At 31.2% G+C, this 18,670-nt stretch overlaps 1 protein-coding gene across 1 annotated transcript in view; it reads left to right on the top strand.

Annotated features, from left to right (window-relative positions):
• ed (hemicentin protein echinoid) overlaps positions 1 to 18,670 on the top strand; it is a 105,659-nt gene that overhangs the window by 36,442 nt on the left and 50,547 nt on the right. The window contains exons 2-4 of the mRNA XM_070639016.1: positions 2,998 to 3,190; positions 5,001 to 5,261; positions 5,414 to 5,610. Coding sequence (XP_070495117.1) covers positions 2,998 to 3,190; positions 5,001 to 5,261; positions 5,414 to 5,610 — 651 coding nt within the window. The remainder of the gene's footprint in view (positions 1 to 2,997; positions 3,191 to 5,000; positions 5,262 to 5,413; positions 5,611 to 18,670) is intronic.

The following is an 18,670-nucleotide window of genomic DNA, read 5'->3' on the forward strand; positions in this document are numbered from 1 at the left end:
TATTGGGCATTGAATTATTAAGTAGCTTGATGTTTCGGGATTATATTTGTCAAAAATCATCATTATTTGATGATTTAGGTCAAATTAAGTCGTTTTCATCAATAATTTGGTTAATTTTCAATTTTTTCAATTAAATATTCAGCTATGAAGCATAAAATTGAGTTTTCAGCTTTGAATTGAACCGTTAAGTGCTGAATATTGAATTTGAAGCGCTGAAAGAATTTTATCGGTTAATTGACATTTAAAGTGCGAATTGAATTAAAGCGCAATAAATCTAAAGCGCTGAATTGAAATTTAAATGCTGAAATTCAAGCTAAATTCTGAATTTAAGAACTAAATATTTAACCTTAAAGCGCTGAATTAAAGTTCGGATCGCTGAATTTGACTTTAATGTCACGAGACACAGTTGATTCATAAGGAACTACAATGAAACAATAAAGCATTACTCAATCAAGTTCATCAAACAAAAAACATATGTCCATGATGACAATTTCCATAAAAGTTCCTCATTAATATTTCCGATACAGTAAAAATCGATTACATTTTCTCCCACGTTCTGCCACTTCCTCATTAATTGATGGGAAATTGAATCTTGTAAAAAAAAATTTCATTTGCAATAAATATTTTAATGAATTTCCATGGCACACAACTGTAATCAGTGTTAAATATTTAACCTATAAGGTCTGTTATAAAATGTATTCGAATTAATTGAAGGCAAGCATCAAGTTGGTGATGTAGACAAATGTCATTCCTGATTTATGGTAAATTATTGCATAAATTTTCATTTCTTATTACCATCAATGGTCGTTTATGTTTTCCTTACTTAATTTCTTTAATGGATGCTCAGGTAGTTCCACTTCCTTATTATTCACAGTTCTCTCATCCCTCTCGAACATTGTCGAGATTGTTGTTCCGGATGCACAGCACTAAAAGGATCGTTGAAGTATAAAGCAATTAGTGAAATTGAAATAAGAAGCTTTCTGAACACTGCTCTATTCCATTTCTTCTTCTTCCTGTTTGCATCACGAGAGTGCAATTGTAAATTTTTTACCCCGGTTTTGCCTTCCGACTTGCAACAGTTGAATGGAAGCATGAAAAAAAAATATTCTGTTGAGTGGAAAAAAAAGTCATTTTCGCTATTTAGCATAATGACATTCATACAAGTTGGCACAGGAGATGGAGAGTAATAAGAAGAAGAAGATGAAAAGTTATTACAATTGTGTACCATTTTTCCGCGTGATGATTCTCAATGAGCATTTTCTGCAAGCAGTCATGAAAAACTTTTTTTTTTTTTTATTCCTCACTTGATAATAAATTGAAAATAATTTTTTATTTTTTAATTTTTCATTCTTTTAGTTGTTATTTAAGAGGAAAGTTTTATTAGAACGACAGAGACTGTGAGGAGAAAAATTCATTACGCAAAGTAGTTTTTGCTAAGACATCGGACGATATTTTTCATTATAATCTTAAGCAAACAAATGTTTAAAGATAAACAAAAGTTTGATAATTTTTAAAATTGAAAAATCTTGAGATTTTTTTTTTATTCCTTTCGACTATAATTTATCTTTACTGTTGAGATTTGTTCTTTGTATTCTGATTTTATAAAGTTGGCAAATTTAAATTGGAGCAGATTATGCTGATTTAGGGATGCATGAGTTGAAATTGGAAAAGTTGCGACATTTTGTCTTCAAAGCATTTTAACGGTTTTCTAAAATTCAAACTTTAACGGTTTTCAAAAATTCAAATATTTACAAATTTAGTTCATTTTAACGGTTTTCAAAAATTCAAATATTTACAATTAAAATTTTATCAAATTTTTGCAGTTCAAATTCAAACGGTTTTCAAAAATTTAAAATTCAACAAATTCAAATTTTAACGGTTTTCAAAAATTCAAAATTCAACGAATTCAATTTATAAATTTTTTCAAAAAAATCAAATCGAACTTAATTGAATTAAGACCCAATCAAGCCTCACAATCTCTTATGCACAGCTAAACTCCATAACAACTCCACAATAGCTTGCATAAACCAACGAACAATTTCCTCAAAAATTAAAAAAAAAAACAAAACGTTCAGCTCCACATGGAAATAAACATTTACATAAATGTTCACTTTAATGGAAATTTCACTTTTTTCAACTAAAATAATTGTTAATTAAAATTAAATTAACAAGAATTTCAATTACTGAACATTATTGCCCGCAAATATGTGCAAAAAAAGAAAGCATAAAGCATATTATTTGACAAATTACAAAGTATGGTCAGTGGTGGACAACATGTGTGACATGACACATTAAAGTGTCGCTATAAGTGTGTGATAACGTCATGAAACGTATGTCACATGTGGCTTCGGTAGTGGTATATCATCAAGATGTGACATGTCACACAGGTCACGCAACACTGCTTTAGTTTGAGCAAAATTGCAATAGTGAACAATAATTTAAATTAATTAATTTCTGAGAATTTTTTTTCTGAAATTTTCCATACAAATTCTCTCACTCATTATTAGTCATTATAACCATGATACTCTTCATTTCAATTTCGTGGTAACATAATTTTCGGTATTAATTAGCAATTGTATTGTTGCTTGTGTCTCGAGACATGGCGCTCACATCGCTTCACTTTATTATATTCTTTTGTTCATTTACTATTCAAGACAGTCGTCGTTTCATTTTTTCGAAGACATAAAACGGCATTCAATTTCAATTGTTACACACAATAAAGTCTTTTTGCTTCTTTTCCTCCTCGGGAATTTGTTTCTTAACTTAATATCTCATTCAAGCATTTTCGTTATGTCTCAGAACTAGCTGAGCTTTTGTCTTTTTTTTTTGGGTGGGAAAAAAAAATTATTTTATAATGCAGAAAAATTCACAAAAATTTTTTTATTATCTCATCCACACTATTTTTTATAACTTAATTTTAAGTAACTATTTTACGACATAAAATAATATAAAATTTGAAGCTAATTTTGTACTTTACGATTCTATTTTTCTTTACAGTGCTAGCAATTGTGACGACAGCAAATGGCGACGATATCTCGATAGACACAAGAGATGGTGAAGATCTTGTGCTTGAATGTCACTTTAGTTCAGATTACTCGAGTAGAGATTTTATTTACTATTGGGCGAGGAGTTCGAAGCAACGATTTGAGAATGTGGCGGTCGATGGAAAATCACTGAGTGCAACATACAAGTAAGTAACCAAGAAAATTATGTAATTTAGGAGTGCCAATGCATGCATAATTTAAACAAAGGATGGACAATGGTCTAAGCATAAGCGGTTGATGATGTCATACTAAATTTTTTATGCTCGAAACAATTAGCAACTAATTGCATTTTTCAAGTGAAACTTAATGAGAGCTCTTTGGAATTTTTGTTTAGATTTGCTGTACATACGTAATGAAATATTCAGAACAAACAGAAAATTTGCAATAATTCATCGAATGATTTAGTAAACAAAAAAAAAAGAATCAAATATGCTGATTGAGTAGAACAGGCTGAATTTGTTATGATTGTTGCTGCTAAGTTTGTGGAAAAATTTAGAATCGTTTATTTGCATTTGCATTTGTTGAAATTGCTTAATTATGCTCAATCGACTTGATTTGTATTTGATTTTTTTGGTAAACCATTTGCTGAAGTTTTAATTAATTTATTCTAATTCAATAAAATGGGATTGGAAAGGTTGTAAAATTCTGTGTGATTAGCTGAATTGTCAAATTCGGGTGACAATCACGTAATATTGAGCTACTGAGAGAATTAGAAATTAATTTACTGATTTCATTGAATTTATCAGGTTTTGTGTCAAATTCAGTTCTATTCAGCAAATTAAAGATGCTGTCATCAGATAAATTCAGTCAAATAGCTGAATTCGATTATGCTAGTTGAATTCAGCTTCAGTTGCTGAATTCAGTCATATTAGCTGAATTCGGTCGTATTAGCTGAATTCAGCTTCAAATGCTTAATTCATCAAATTAGCTGAATTCAGCTTAAATTGCTGAATTTGATCGACTTGGCTGAATTCAGCTTCAGTTGATGAATTCTGTCATAATAGCTGAATTCAGTTTCAGTAGCTGAATTTGACAAATTCAATTATATCAGTTTAATTTGCGAAATTGGACAATTTTCAATTAGTTAGCTGAATTAAACTAAACTTGCTAAAAATTCAGCTAAATAGACTAAATTAAGCACAAACAGACATTAATGAACATAATGCAACATAATTTAATTTCAGTTCATTAACTTGACCATCAAAACTTAAGCAACACAAAAAGTCACTCCAAAAAAATATTTCATAACGTCATTCAAATTACAAACCATATTTAATCGCATTTCCACGAGTACTCAAGATTGACATTACACTGTGTGTCCAAAAAATAATAAAAAGTTGTGCCTAAATCTCTCACGAAACATGATTGTGCAATAACAATAATGCTTTAAAGCAAGACATTAGCATCGGATAGAGAAAAAAAAGCAATAATTACAACCAATTGTCGATTATCACAAATTGCAATGTCATTATTCTGATGATTTGCCACTAAAAATTCATTTTCGCGCTTATTACAGCAACTAATGCTAATATTCATGCCAATTTTCGCTTTCACCAGCGAGAATACTCTTGCATAAAAAAAGTCTCGCTTAATGTTTTCATTTTTAAGCATTTTTCGCCAACATTAATCCCAAATCATTGACTGAATAAGAGATTTTTATCATCAGCAACAGCACGTTCAGTCTATATAGAATAATAATGCTCGTTATTGTGGATAATGTTCATTCAAATATGAAGCAAATGAGCGCTGTAATTATATAATTACACTTAGTTTAACATCAACCACTGGATAGACCGAAAACCAAAAAAAAATCGCTGATAGAAAATTAAAATTGACAATTTTTGTTCTATCCATCTCCCATGAGTCCATGCCATCCTGATATGTAAAATTGAAATATTTTCCACAATGAATAATTAATAACTAAATTCACTTCCCATACTCGTTTTATATTTACAGAGTCGATTTTCGACCGGAGAAAGGAATTTACGATTTGCGCATTACAAATGCATCATATGACCGTGATAATGGACGTTTTGAGTGTCGTATCAAGGCACAAGGAACGGGAGATGATGTTCATCAACAATATTACAATTTGACTGTTCTCACACCACCTCAACCGCCTTTAGTTGCGCCCGGAAATATTGTTGTCGCAACGGAAGAAAAGAAGCAAGAATTGACATGTAGCAGCATCGGTGGATCACCTGACCCAACCATCACGTAAGTTCAAATAGCAATTTTTTTTTAATTTACTAGAAATGAATGCCCAAGCATGTACATATTGTATAGGGACATCATTTTTATGGTGTGCTAGAAGATAGATTCCAATATCCATTAATAAATATTCTGTCACAATCAATTACGCATTACAGTTGGTATCGTGAAGGCAATCAATCGCCATTACAAGCAATCGTAAATCGTGGTGGTACCAAGGATCATCAGACAACAAGCACATTGACCATCACACCATCAAAGGATGACGATGGTGCACGTTATCGATGTGTTGTATATAATCGTGCCATGAAGGACGGTGAAAAATACGAGACAACCGTTACACTCAGCGTTAACTGTAAGTCTTGCAGAAATTTTTCTTATTTAATTATATAGATAAATATAGAATTCTATAGATTGTAACTTCCTCTACGTATGCCATTTAATGATTCAAACTAGTTTTTTTTATTTTCTTGTGAGAAGTTCAATCAATTCTTGACATGATACATGAAAATATTTATTGATGCCAAGTAATTGTAACAACGGAGCTTGAAATATGAGAGAATTCTTACTTCACACATTCAATTCATAATAATAATATAATTACGATTTTTCATCTCTGTCGCTCCTTTACTTGTTTGTTAACTAACGGGAATTGCTACATTAAGTCAGCATTAAAGACAATCTCCTCCCCGCGTGGCTCACTTTAATATATTCCACATTCATTCTTGTAGCATGTTAAGTACATGAAATAAGTAAGGAATTTAATGAGAAGTATGCGGCATAATTAGCGCACAATCGTGTCCTTGGATTTTTTTTGGCAAGCTTCTTGGGTGTGGATTAATATTCATGATTTCACGCCAATATGCATCATTATTCAATTCTATAAAGAGAAACTTATTGCTATATTTTAATGATCTTATTAATGAGTTATTGTAACTTATACAATAGAAACTGCATGATGCTTGAAATTAATTGGTGATAAAATTTAAATACTTTTTTCCATTTCAAAAATTAATATGCTATGATAAATATAGCGTTAATAATGACTCATTTTATTGTAGAAAATTAATTAAATTTTTATTTGAAAAATTTTTTTGAATTTTTAAACTTTTGCAATGAAATTGGAGTCGAATATAATTAATTAAATATAATAATACGGGCTAAGTAGATGCAGAAATGGAGACAGGATCGAGTTTTGGTGTCATTGAACGGTTAACTGCCTTTTGGCTGTAATGAATTGCTTTATTAATCTACAGTAAATTGATTTTAGTAAATTTGACATTAATTGAGTGGTCAACGACTAGTTTCCCGCCAAAAGTACTACAATAGGATCAATCTATACTCTTGTGTGTAACTCAATCTTTCAGAAGTTGATGTGTAACCCAAATTAAAGCTCAAGACTCTCATATTCTTAAGGTTTCAGTAGCCATACCACATTCTATCCTACATTCCCAAATAGATTAAGCCACATCAATTATAAAATACTTTAAGTTCCTACATTACCTCAATTAAATGACTCATTACAACAGTAAATTGGGTCAAAGTGAGTAAATAAGCCAACTTGAACTTCCTCAACAAAAAAAAATTGCGTTTAAAGACATGAGCAAAATAAATTGCGAGAAATGTTTAAATTGCACAATGGACAGAATTTACTTTCTTTATATATATTTTTAACCGAACACTCGCCTCGAAGGTATAAATGGAGGTCAATTAGAAAACGAAATAAAATTGTATACAATATTAAAGAATAGGCCACAAAAGAGGGCAATTGTTGTCTGGAGCAATGCAGAAATAATAATAATTTTTATATATATATATTATGAAAGCTTTTTTTTGGCCATTAAGTTAGATACAAATAGGAAATTGCTATTTAAGCACAAAATCAATTAATCATCAGGAGAGAGAAAAATTATTATTTGTTATTTAATGCTCTCTACTCAGGGGAGTAGCCTTGGCAGTGGGGGCACGGACCCCCCTCTAAGAGATGTAAATCCGTTTATTTTATAACGTATTTTTTTATTTTAAAAATTTTCATAATAAAACAGTCGAAGACCATTTAGTAAAATTTTCTGATTACGTCCCTGCCTCTACCCTCACTCCACGAGTCAAAGTTTCATTCCATCAGTGAAAAATTGTCCTCATTTAAAATTAAATTTGATGATAAATTTTTCTGAATTATAATTCATTAGAATTTTATACAGCAATTTATTTTCAATTTTGGGTGGATTGAAAATGTAAAAAAAAGACGAAAATATTTTGTATCGAGTCGAAAAGTTTTTTGATGAATTATTGATGAATTTTATTCGATGTCATAAAATTTTTATCATTCAGTGACGATGTTATCACGTTTCAGTATAAAAAAAGAGTTCAATCAAAATTATTTGTGAATATTTTTCAATATTCATGACGGTTAAATAGATATTGAGAATGTTTTAAATCATGAAACACTCCTAGGAAGCACTGCCCAGTATTGGCAATAGCAACTAGTATTATACACGCAATCACGACAGTGAATACCAATTCAAATTGTTTCGCAAAAAAGGTCTCGTTTGAGGTGATTAATACATTCCTGGAGTATTATGAATAGCAATAATATTGCAATAAATGGCAAAAACGAGTTTTTTTTTCTTTCCTCATAAACGACACAGTCACAAACACAGTTGAGAGTTGTTTATCGTTGCATGTATGGTGCTGACATACGAGATTTAGCTAAAGCTAGGCAGAAAAAGAGTGCGCTTAATGAAATTATAATTAACTTTTCAACGGAGCAATAAAAGAAATTGCGAATGAAGCCTTTTGGCATTTTTTTGTGCTGCTTCTGTGTTTTTTTCAGCTCAGATTTTTCAAAGGCATCACTAGAGAAATTATCATTAGATGTATATTCATCATCTCTCATCACATTTTTTACCTTCCCTTTTGTATTCTTTTCCCTCTCATAAGCAATGCCTTTAAGTGGCATAAAATTAAAAATTAAATTAAGTCTTAAGGCATGGCTAGATGTAGACATAAAGAGCCTTTTTTCTGTTAATGATAAAAAAGATTCTTTCTCTTTTAAACGTTATTGTCCATGACAAATTCAATGGACATTCATTTAGACTTTTAAATTTCATGAAATGTGAAACAAACGTTCTTGATGCCTTTTCAAAGCCTTTTTTTATAATTTTTTTCCCTTTTTTAGAAATACCCTTTTCTATTAAAACATGCATGCTCATAGTCGTAACTAAACAACGGTCATTTGCGCAATGAGATTTTAAAATTTGTTATGTTAGACATAATGAAATGGGAAGAAAAAATACTAAACATACATAAAAGATCATTAGATGCGGCCATTGTATAATTCTTTCATTCCTATCATAAATATATCTCCGCGTGTGAGTAAATATTCCTCTATCTACAGGTTTTATGATGATTTTTAATGAGATTCACTTTGTCTGAAAAACAATTTTATTATTAATTAGCAAATTGGCAATTATAAACGTCATATCTTATCGAATCTCAATCTTACTAACCTTATCTTGATGATTAATGTATAATCTTCATAATTATCCAATTAGATACCAATTAATTAAATAATTTTTACACAATTTAATGAAAACTGAAAAATAAACAAACTGAGATGACTAAATTTGAATTTCAAATTTAAAATATCCGTTAAAAGTTTCATCATCTCAGAAACACTTTGAAGAAAATCAATTTTCAAAGCTTTAGGCTGAATTTAATGAATAATGAAGTAAACGATAAATGTGTAGCAAATGTGCCCTTTAACCATCCACCCACATAGACTTTTCCAACTGATTTCCCATCGACAAATCGATTTCATCTGTTTAGTAATGTAACAATATATCTCATTGCCATCTCATTCGTTCTTACTTGTTATGGCAGGCATACAGTCAACTGTTATGCGGAACATTAAAATTATGTATCTTCATTCCCAGCATCATCATCGTCGTCATAATATTAATGGTAATATTGAATTGAGTCCGTGATTAAGTCGTTTAGATTTTTTTCTCAATTCAATAATTCTTCGATGCCTCGTTTTGTATCTTCATCAATACAATTCGAAATACTATATGGATATACAATACAGCACACAAACGGCTACGGTTGATTTCTATAAAAAAATTTATTCTCAAATAAGAAGAAAATAATATTTTGGCAGGAAATTCATCGACCAACTCTCAAAATGTGTTAAATGAATTGATGAATAATAAAAAAGAGCATTCAATACATTTTAATTCTTTATGTCTCCATCTTTCTCACTTCTTCTTTATTTGGCTCAATTCATTTATTATAATATCAAAATCATATAAAAATAAAATAAATGATTAAACGATTTCATAAAGAATATTTTCTTTTCTTTTGCATTTGGTGTAGCTTATAGTACCGCTTATAATAATAATAACAAGAGGAGTATGAATGAATGAATAGCATTATTGGGTAATGAGACGCGAAGAATTTCTGGCTCGTTGGAGTCTCATTCAGTTTCTTTTTTGTTTATTCCATTTTCGCTATTTTGTTCCCAATCCTCACACCTACACACAATAATGATGATAAAAAAAGTTCTTTCCGTATTATCCCCACCCCAATTATTATTCAAGTCGACTGAATGACTGCCTTATATCTAGAAAATGCCCCTCTCAAAAATGGCGTGAAAATGAATCAATCAACTTAACAGACATCAATTTCTTCGTTGTGAGAAAGAAAAATATTGAAGGAAAATTTGAAGAGACGTTGAGACTTAACGTTTGAAAGCTTTTCTTATGGAGCTGTCTTGTTATGATGTCTAGTGATTGGGGATATTCAGAGAAATTTAGTTTTTGGTATCTAACATTTTTGCTTTCTCATTTTGTGGTCTGGAAGAGGATTTTGGGAAGTAGTGGGCTACTATATGCGGTTTCAGTCGGAGCTAACTACCTAGGTGTGCCTAGGGTGTGTCGCATAACATGAAAGCTTGCCCTCGACTATTTTAACGTTAGATCGAATAATACAGGCAATGACAACATTTAGAACACCGAACCAATGAGCTCAGAGGCTATAAGCCACATTAGACGTCACTAACGAATGCCCCCCAATATAGATTGAAAGGAAAAAGATACAAAATAACACACAAAAAATAAGAATGCCTTTTTTTCTGCGGTATTCACGAAGACTAAGTGTGAGCATCAAAATAGCAATATTTCAAATTCTGTTATATTATTTTTTGCGGCTGCTTCCATATTCTCTCACAGCTCACACTCTCTACAAGAAGTAGGAAAAGAAGAAAGAAAACAAAAAAAAAGTAATTGAATTGAAAAAATAAACTCAAACGGCTAATGTTGTAAAATATAAAATAACTCGCCAAGGTTAACCGCATTTTCATTTTCTATCTATTTCGCGCGCTTTTAAATGTGTATATCTACATCAGAGATTTAAATGTACTTCATGTACAATTGTTTTGTAATACCCATATAGGCAATAGATATTAATATATAGATACACATATTATGAACAACCGCAGGTATTTATAAATAAATATTGTATATATTTTTATAGTCTTTTTTGAGATAGATTGTATGGCAAAACGAGATGCGGGCCTCTAAACGTGATTCCAAAATATGAAGTTCATTATTACTGAACAACTAATCAGCATGAAAATCAAATGTGCTTATTTGTTTTCATAACTTTTTTAACGTTAAATCATAAAGTTAAAGATCGAATTTGGGCAGTGTCTGAGTGTTTTTTTCTTTTTTTATTAAGTGGATATTGAATTACGTTAGGTATTGCGCATGAGGTTGAGTAATGATCAAGTTTATTGGCTTGTTATTCACATTGATGCATCTTTTCGTGTGACTGAGTCAGTTTAAAAAACTTTTATTCAAAGAATTGTCATTTTGCATCATTTGATCAATTATTTGGTTTATTGATGCGAAAGTTTTGCATCAATGAAGCAAATTTTGCTTCAGTTCACAAACTTATGTCAATTTTTGCTTCAATGATTCAAACTTTTGCTTTAAAGGTGCATACTCTCGCATCAATGATGCAAACTTTCACATTAATGATGCAAATAATTGGATCTATGATGCAAAATGTCGTATTTATGATGCTGACTCTAAATATCAATGAAACAAACTTCCGCATCATTGACGCAAACATTAACATTATGCAAAAAACAGCATGTATGATGCAACAATTCTTAAATCATGAAACAAAATATCCAAAAAAGCAGCACAACATAAAATTCACAAAACCAAAACAAACACATGTTATAAATTATTAAAACCCCACGAAAGAAATAACCACAGCTGCCCAAAAGCCTTGAACTCATGGCTGGCTGTTGTACCGTAATACTTTAAGCTGTACACCTTTACAGTACATAACTCAGAGCGTACACAATGAATTGTAACTCTTTGAAAAACGGGCAAAAACAACATTTAATCTACCAAAAATCCTTTCTATTTAAATTAAAATGCTTTTTTTTGTTGTTGTCTCGATATTCACGAAACCAAACACAATCAACGTTTGAATTAAACGAAAGGAAATCCAATAAGTGAGAGAACAAGCAATAAAAAAACAAAGTTTTCTAGCTTTTTTAATGAAAGTTCACCCTGTTCCACATACCGCAGCACTATTTTATATTTTTGTTTTTCATTCTCTCTCTTTTTTGCATCAATTCAATTGCATTTCATTACAATTTAGCTCCTGCTAGTGAAACTATACATTTTGTTGTTGTGGATAGATATTTGTAGGAGTTGGGGATAGTAATGGCAATTTATTTTACAAGCACAACAATGCTAAAAGCTACAAAAGTTTTATTTCAATAATTTTTTTTTGGGGAGAAAAAAAAGTCGCTCAAAATGAAAACAGCAGCAGCAGTAGCTACATCATCATCATGATTACTTGCAGAATGGCATGATTATGCAACATTTTTCAGCAATTTAAAATGAAAATTTACTAAGTGCGACAATGCAAACTTTTTTTTTTTTGTGTGTACTAAAAAAATCCAATTTTGGATATTACCATTTCCAACAAAGAATGTTCGGGGGATAGTAAGTAACGACTATCATCATATTCTATGACGTACAAGCTGATATCCGCAGATACATGGAAATAAAAATGCAATACAATGTAAATATCCATAAAGCTGACCATTTTACATGAGGCTGTGTCATTTATTCATCCTTTCGTACACAAACACGATATGGATGGCAGGAAAAAAGCCATTCAATCAGATTACTATTGGGATTAGAAATTGACAGAATGAGAAAGTTCATTTGATGCTGTACGGTCAGTCGATATTCAATCAGCAAAATGTACAGACACAAAAAAAAATGCAATATCGTGAGGGTTAAGGCATGGGAAATGTGTACAAATTCAGCTTGTTTGTACAAAGGCTGTTAAATGTATCCTCTAAAAAAAATATACACAAAGCTTATGTGCCCATTCATCAATGGAATTATGATGGTATAAACATTGAAAAAAAAAGAATCTCAATTCATAGTCATCAAAGCCTGACAATATCACTGGATATGATTTTTATTCATACTTAAATGAATTTTTTTCCCGCCTATAAGGGTGGCAGTAAACGTATATCCATAAAATAATGTTCATTAAATTAAATTACGTCAATTTTTTTGTGCAATTGTTGTCGCTTCTTTTTTGACAATCAACACCTCTCTTGGTCTCATCGCATCACATCACATCTTTATGTCACATAAATATGTATAGACATTTTCACGTACATTTGGTGAGTGCCATCGTTCAGTGCCTCATCAGACACTCTCTTTCTATATCACTCTTCTTCATGCATATTTGACTAAGTGCCGAAGGCATCCATAAAAGCCAGATCATTCATATTTATGTTGATGCTATGAGTATTTCATGAGAATAAAAAACAAAATTGCTGTTTCATATGTGATGCGTTTTTTATGTCATAGTCTCATACCTTATCCATTTATCTATTCCCATCAAACTCCCTCGATGATTCTCATGACGATAATGATTGTACACAAATAGATGATAAAGGTATGAAAGAATTTTCATATAATTTTTTTGTGTTGTGTTGTGTCTCATAAGTACATATGAATTGTGTGTTGAGCTCACAAGGGGTATGAGGACTATAGATATAGAATCCATTTGATGCGAACATAAATCATATAAAGCATCATAAAAATATACACGAATGAGCGCGCCAAAATATATACATGAAAAAAAAGCTCAAACATTCTTTTTTTTTCTCAATAGCCATATGATGTATGAGATGGAATTTGTTCATGTTCAGATGTGCTCACTATACTGTACAACATGTATAAGTTTATGGTTGTTCACTACATGATGAAACAATAGACTCACTGACTCTAGTGTCGAAAAATGTGATGAAGCCGTAAAAATACTTTTTTTTTCGGTAGTCTGTAAGGAAGAATTGATGAATTTGGTTAGTCATTTTGTCTGAAATGCTCTTGTAAAGTGATATCGTTGCGAGAGATGTATTTTGTAGCTTAGAACAACTGTAGATTATGATGAAATTTATGTCGCTATTAATTTCAGTTTTATTATAGAGAATTAATCAATATGTTACGTATATTGCACTTGCTATCAATTCTATGAATATAAAATTGCACAAATAATTCGCTTGAAGGCTAAAGTTTATTTGATATTCACTGGTTTTCACGAATTTCCGCTTAATTCTCAATTTTCACGTTGTTTCTGAAAAATATAAACAAAGGGTACTAAACTATGAAAAGAAAGTTTTCAATCAAAGGGTGTGCAAGAATTTTCAAATTTCAAAAATACGTTAAAAACAATTTTGTAATTTTACGCACAAATGCACATCATACACAACATTTTCAGTCTTCATTCATAAAATTGAGAAGCGCAGCCAATAGAAAAATTTATTCAGCCATAGAAAAAAAGACAAATAGAAAGTGATACTCAACATTAAATGTCATAACAACACCTAACAAAAGAGAAATGTCTATCTTTAAACGCTTGTTGTTGCTACGTCTATATCGTAGAAGAGAGAAAAAAATTTAAATATGCTTTAAAAGAGATAATTCAATGATAATCGCATGAATGATGATGGTCACAGACGTTGTCAATATGTGCTTCGATGAGATAAAGATTCTCTTTTTTTATGCTTCACAGCGATAAACTTTTTTACCCTCCCGCGCTTATTTCAATTGAATTGTGTACGATATGCGATAGAAATACAATTTTTTTTATATATCTCCACTATTTAGATATACAATATTCTTTCACAATTGTCATCAACGTTCATGATGTGCACGACGAACCACTAAAAAAACCTGAGAATCAATTTCAATCAAAATCAGTTGAGTGCATTCGAATGCAGGAAAGGCAAATATTTACGGTGTGCGTTTTTTTCTTTTTTTGTTGATTGCATGAAATGCGTGTGTGGCTTGAAACAAATTCCACATCAGGAATATAAAAAAATATGGAAACAATATGCTGAAGGTGTATCATCACACAGACCGGCAATGACTGAAAGTTTTCGGACGTGAAAAATCAATGGAAAGCGATAGGAATTTTTGATTTTAAGCCTTTTTTGCTTATGTCCAAAAATAGTTTTACTTTTTTCCATTTTCTAAACATGAATGAAAATTGGGTTGGATAAAGGAACACGTCTAATGTATCAAAGCATGAGCATTTCTCAAATTAACAAGCCAAACGAATAGTAATTGGAGTTCAATTTAAATTTTTTTACATCTGTTCGATGGATGGATTATGTAGTTGTGTAACTTCTGTGATTCCAATGAACTTTGGCGCTTTTCATCGACTATTCATTGAATATTCTCAAATAACGAACTTTTTAGATTTGAATTCTCATAAATTCCTTGTTTTGACAACAAATGACAGTTGTTTTTCCCCTGTTAGATCAAATTGCCGTGAAAATCATAAAATTATTGAATTTAGAATCATAAATCATAGTAATCATTTGAAATTTATGGAATATCCATAAATCACAAAGCATAGAAATCAAAAATTGTCAATAACTCTTCAAATTTCAAAGGCTAACCAGTAAAATTCATCACAATTCACCGCATAAACAATCCATTTTCAATTTCAATGCCAAAATTGCGTCCAAAAAAAGAAGGAATTATCGTTGACATTACAGATATGTACAGAATAAATGAGATATTCACATAAAATACATATCTAGCCACAGGGCCAATTCGCGGTTATACTCTGTTGATGACCAGAAAATAAATATTAATAAAAGTCTGAATGGGCATGTGAGAGAAACAAGCGAGAAGGACAGAGCGAGAGGAAGGCAGGCACTGATACAATATGAAAGGATTATTGTGATATGCAAACAACAATATTTAATTCATTTCCGCGAGGGGTCATCAACGGTTCTTGTTAACCATGTAGTGAGAGTTTTAAAGGGTGTTATGCTGGTGCTGATGATGGGCATTGAATAAAGGATAATATTAATGTACTTGACATAGCACTCGGTCGCATGTAATTCGAGTCATTCGAATAATATAATGAAATGATTTTTTAATGTTTATTCATAGCTATGTACACTGAAGAATGGCATTTTAATGCATTTTCAATTCCTTTTTTTATACTCTCGCAACCGCACATATTTTAATGCCTTTTTCCGCTCATTCTCGAGATGGAATGCGACAATGCAACAAAAGTAGTAGCAATATCACTAAAAAATTAATGCAATTCTTTCATTTTTAATAATTCTGTGGACATAAACACCCACACATATGTGTATGGCTGAAATAACAAAGATATCACATTCATGTGAACACGACCATATCGGAAAAGGAGAAATTTTTGTATTTTTTCAAGATAGCAAATGACACTTTTCGCACACATAAAAATATGTGAATATTTTTAGTAAAAACCATCAAGTTTGGTATGTCCTGAACCTATAGCGCATTTTTATAAATTATTGGACCACCGCAAGATCCCAAAAACCACTCAATTAGCCCACCCAAAATGACCACACACCACAAAAAATAAAAAGCAATTTGCAAGGCAACCGGCATGGCATCATCGTCACAATTTTGTATTTCATATCAAATTTAATCTTAATGCACCAAAAATAAAAACTACATTTTCATGCACGACAGAATGAAAGAAATTCAGGAAAATGAGAGAGAATGCAAAAAAATATTCAGCGTACTGCACAGTTGTTCAGTCCAATGAAACAAATTATGAGATGAAGGATGGAGTAGAGAACAAAAATTTAAATGAAGTATGAAATTGCATCGCATAAAAAATGATATATTGAGTAGTTCATGTGACATGAAAAAAAGCTGAATATCGAGGCACGGCTTCTGATTTCGCCGGATCAAATGACTGGAATTTTTTCAAATGCCACACACAAGCTGTGAACTGTAATGAAGGGCTTCAAGGATTGCATCTTCAAAATAATTAGGTTTTGGACTAATATTGATGCTGCTCTTGTGCTGCAGGCATCAAAAATGATGGAAATTGGAGGTGCTTCATATGTTTTCCATATTGGAACATCCAATAATGGCTGAAAATTCAGTAAATATAAAGCACTCAAAATACATCAAAAAATTGAAAGCATTTCATACAAAACTGACTAACTTCCTTCAAGTTCCGAGAGATATTTTTCCATATTTTGCTCGAAATCATCCACAAGGCACAAACTACCAAAACTATTTTGTATATACAAAAAAATAAAATCATGATGGTTTTTGAGGCTTCTCCATACAAAAAGGCTAGAGAATAAAACTTTTGTGGAGTTCTTGACATGATACAATAACAGCACCAGAGAAGGAACTCTTGAGGAGGCACAAATAAACCACGACTTTATGAGTTTCTCATAATATGATGATCATTGAAGTCACCAGATAGAAAATTTACCCCATACACAATGCATTACTTCCGGAATTTTTTTCAGTTCTTATTGTGATGTTGATGCCAGCAGATATGAATATGAAGAAGAAGAAGTAAAGGCGATGAACTTTTTTTCCCTTCAACCCACAAAATTTGCCTCTAACCGCACAAAGAAAAACGATATCTCTCCATTGTTTGGATGAGGCATTCATGGTCGTTTTGGAGTAAACTTTATTCTATGTAGCTATGATACACTAAAAAATCATGAAGAAGACTTTGAAGCTGTTGTTGTTAAAGTCGATGATAGGCCACAAACAAAATTACCCATCAGCATCAGTCGACGTCGTCCATTGTCCAAATAATGTTATGGAATTTTCTATACTCTATATTTATACATGTATATGATGATAAATTATGAGAATCGTTGCTACCATCATGCAAACTATTGCTTTTTTTTCTTGTCTATTGTCTTATCACGTCTGCTCCTTACTACACTACTGATACATACATATAAATTGATGGTAATGATTCTCTATACATGTACATGTGATAAAAAGCTGATGCTGCTTTGGCAAATTATCAACAGCTACAAAAAAGAGAACATTTTTCGGTATGGGTATGGGATGTATGGAAGTAAAATTGACTGAAATAATTCAATCTTAATGAATGGATATGAGATTGTTAATGAAGGTATGAGATTTTGATGGGAATATTGATTCAGGTGTGCTGAATGTTTTTTTGATGCCAATTTTTTTTTACTGAATGTACTTGAGATGCGAAAGTTTTGCATCTTTTTTCACTGAATACATTTGTGATGCGAAAATTTTTGCATCTTTTTTCACTGAATGCACTTGAGATGCGAAAAATTTGCATCCTTTTCACTGAATACATTTAAGATGCGAAAAATTTTGCATCTTTTTTCACTGAATACACTTGTGACGCAAAACTACAGCATCTTTAATGGATGAAAAGAACAAGAATCTTTATAGCTTTAAAATTCTTCTTACTTTCCATCCACGAAACATTCTAAAAATATTCTTACACCCAAATAGCCACACTGTAATGGTTTTACAACCTCATCTCATTTGCTATATTGAAAAAATCAATTTATTGAACTTTAAAGATCCCCTTTAAAAAAAAATATTCTTTATTTCCATCTCAACTTACACTCTGCCTTTTCCACATCTAATACATTGATGATGATGGTTGTTGGTTAAACTTTTACTTCATCCTGCCAAAGCCGAAGGCAAACTACAAGCAAAATAGCAATAGAAAAAAAGGAAAATGATTAAGTGGGCATCATCAATCATAAGCTTGAAGAGAGGGAGAGAGAGATAGAGATAGAAAGGGAAAATGAGGAAGAAAAACTTTTTTATTTCTGCGTTGAAAGCGAAAATTCCTGAATTTTTTATGAACACAAAGCAGCTCTCATGCAGCTGATTTTTTTCTGTTTTAAGAAGAACAACTGGAAATGAGCTTTTAAACATGAAAATAGTTGAGGAAATAAAAATGATGATCAGATGAATGTACGCACAATCAGAATAAAAAAAGGCCCCTCATCAACCTAAATGTTCGCATAGTACATTATTCATTGC

Source organism: Chironomus tepperi, unplaced genomic scaffold, assembly GCF_022539635.2.
Source record: "Chironomus tepperi strain 1889 unplaced genomic scaffold, CSIRO-AGI_Ctep_v1 contig_177, whole genome shotgun sequence".
Classification (NCBI taxonomy): Eukaryota; Metazoa; Arthropoda; class Insecta; order Diptera; family Chironomidae; genus Chironomus; species Chironomus tepperi.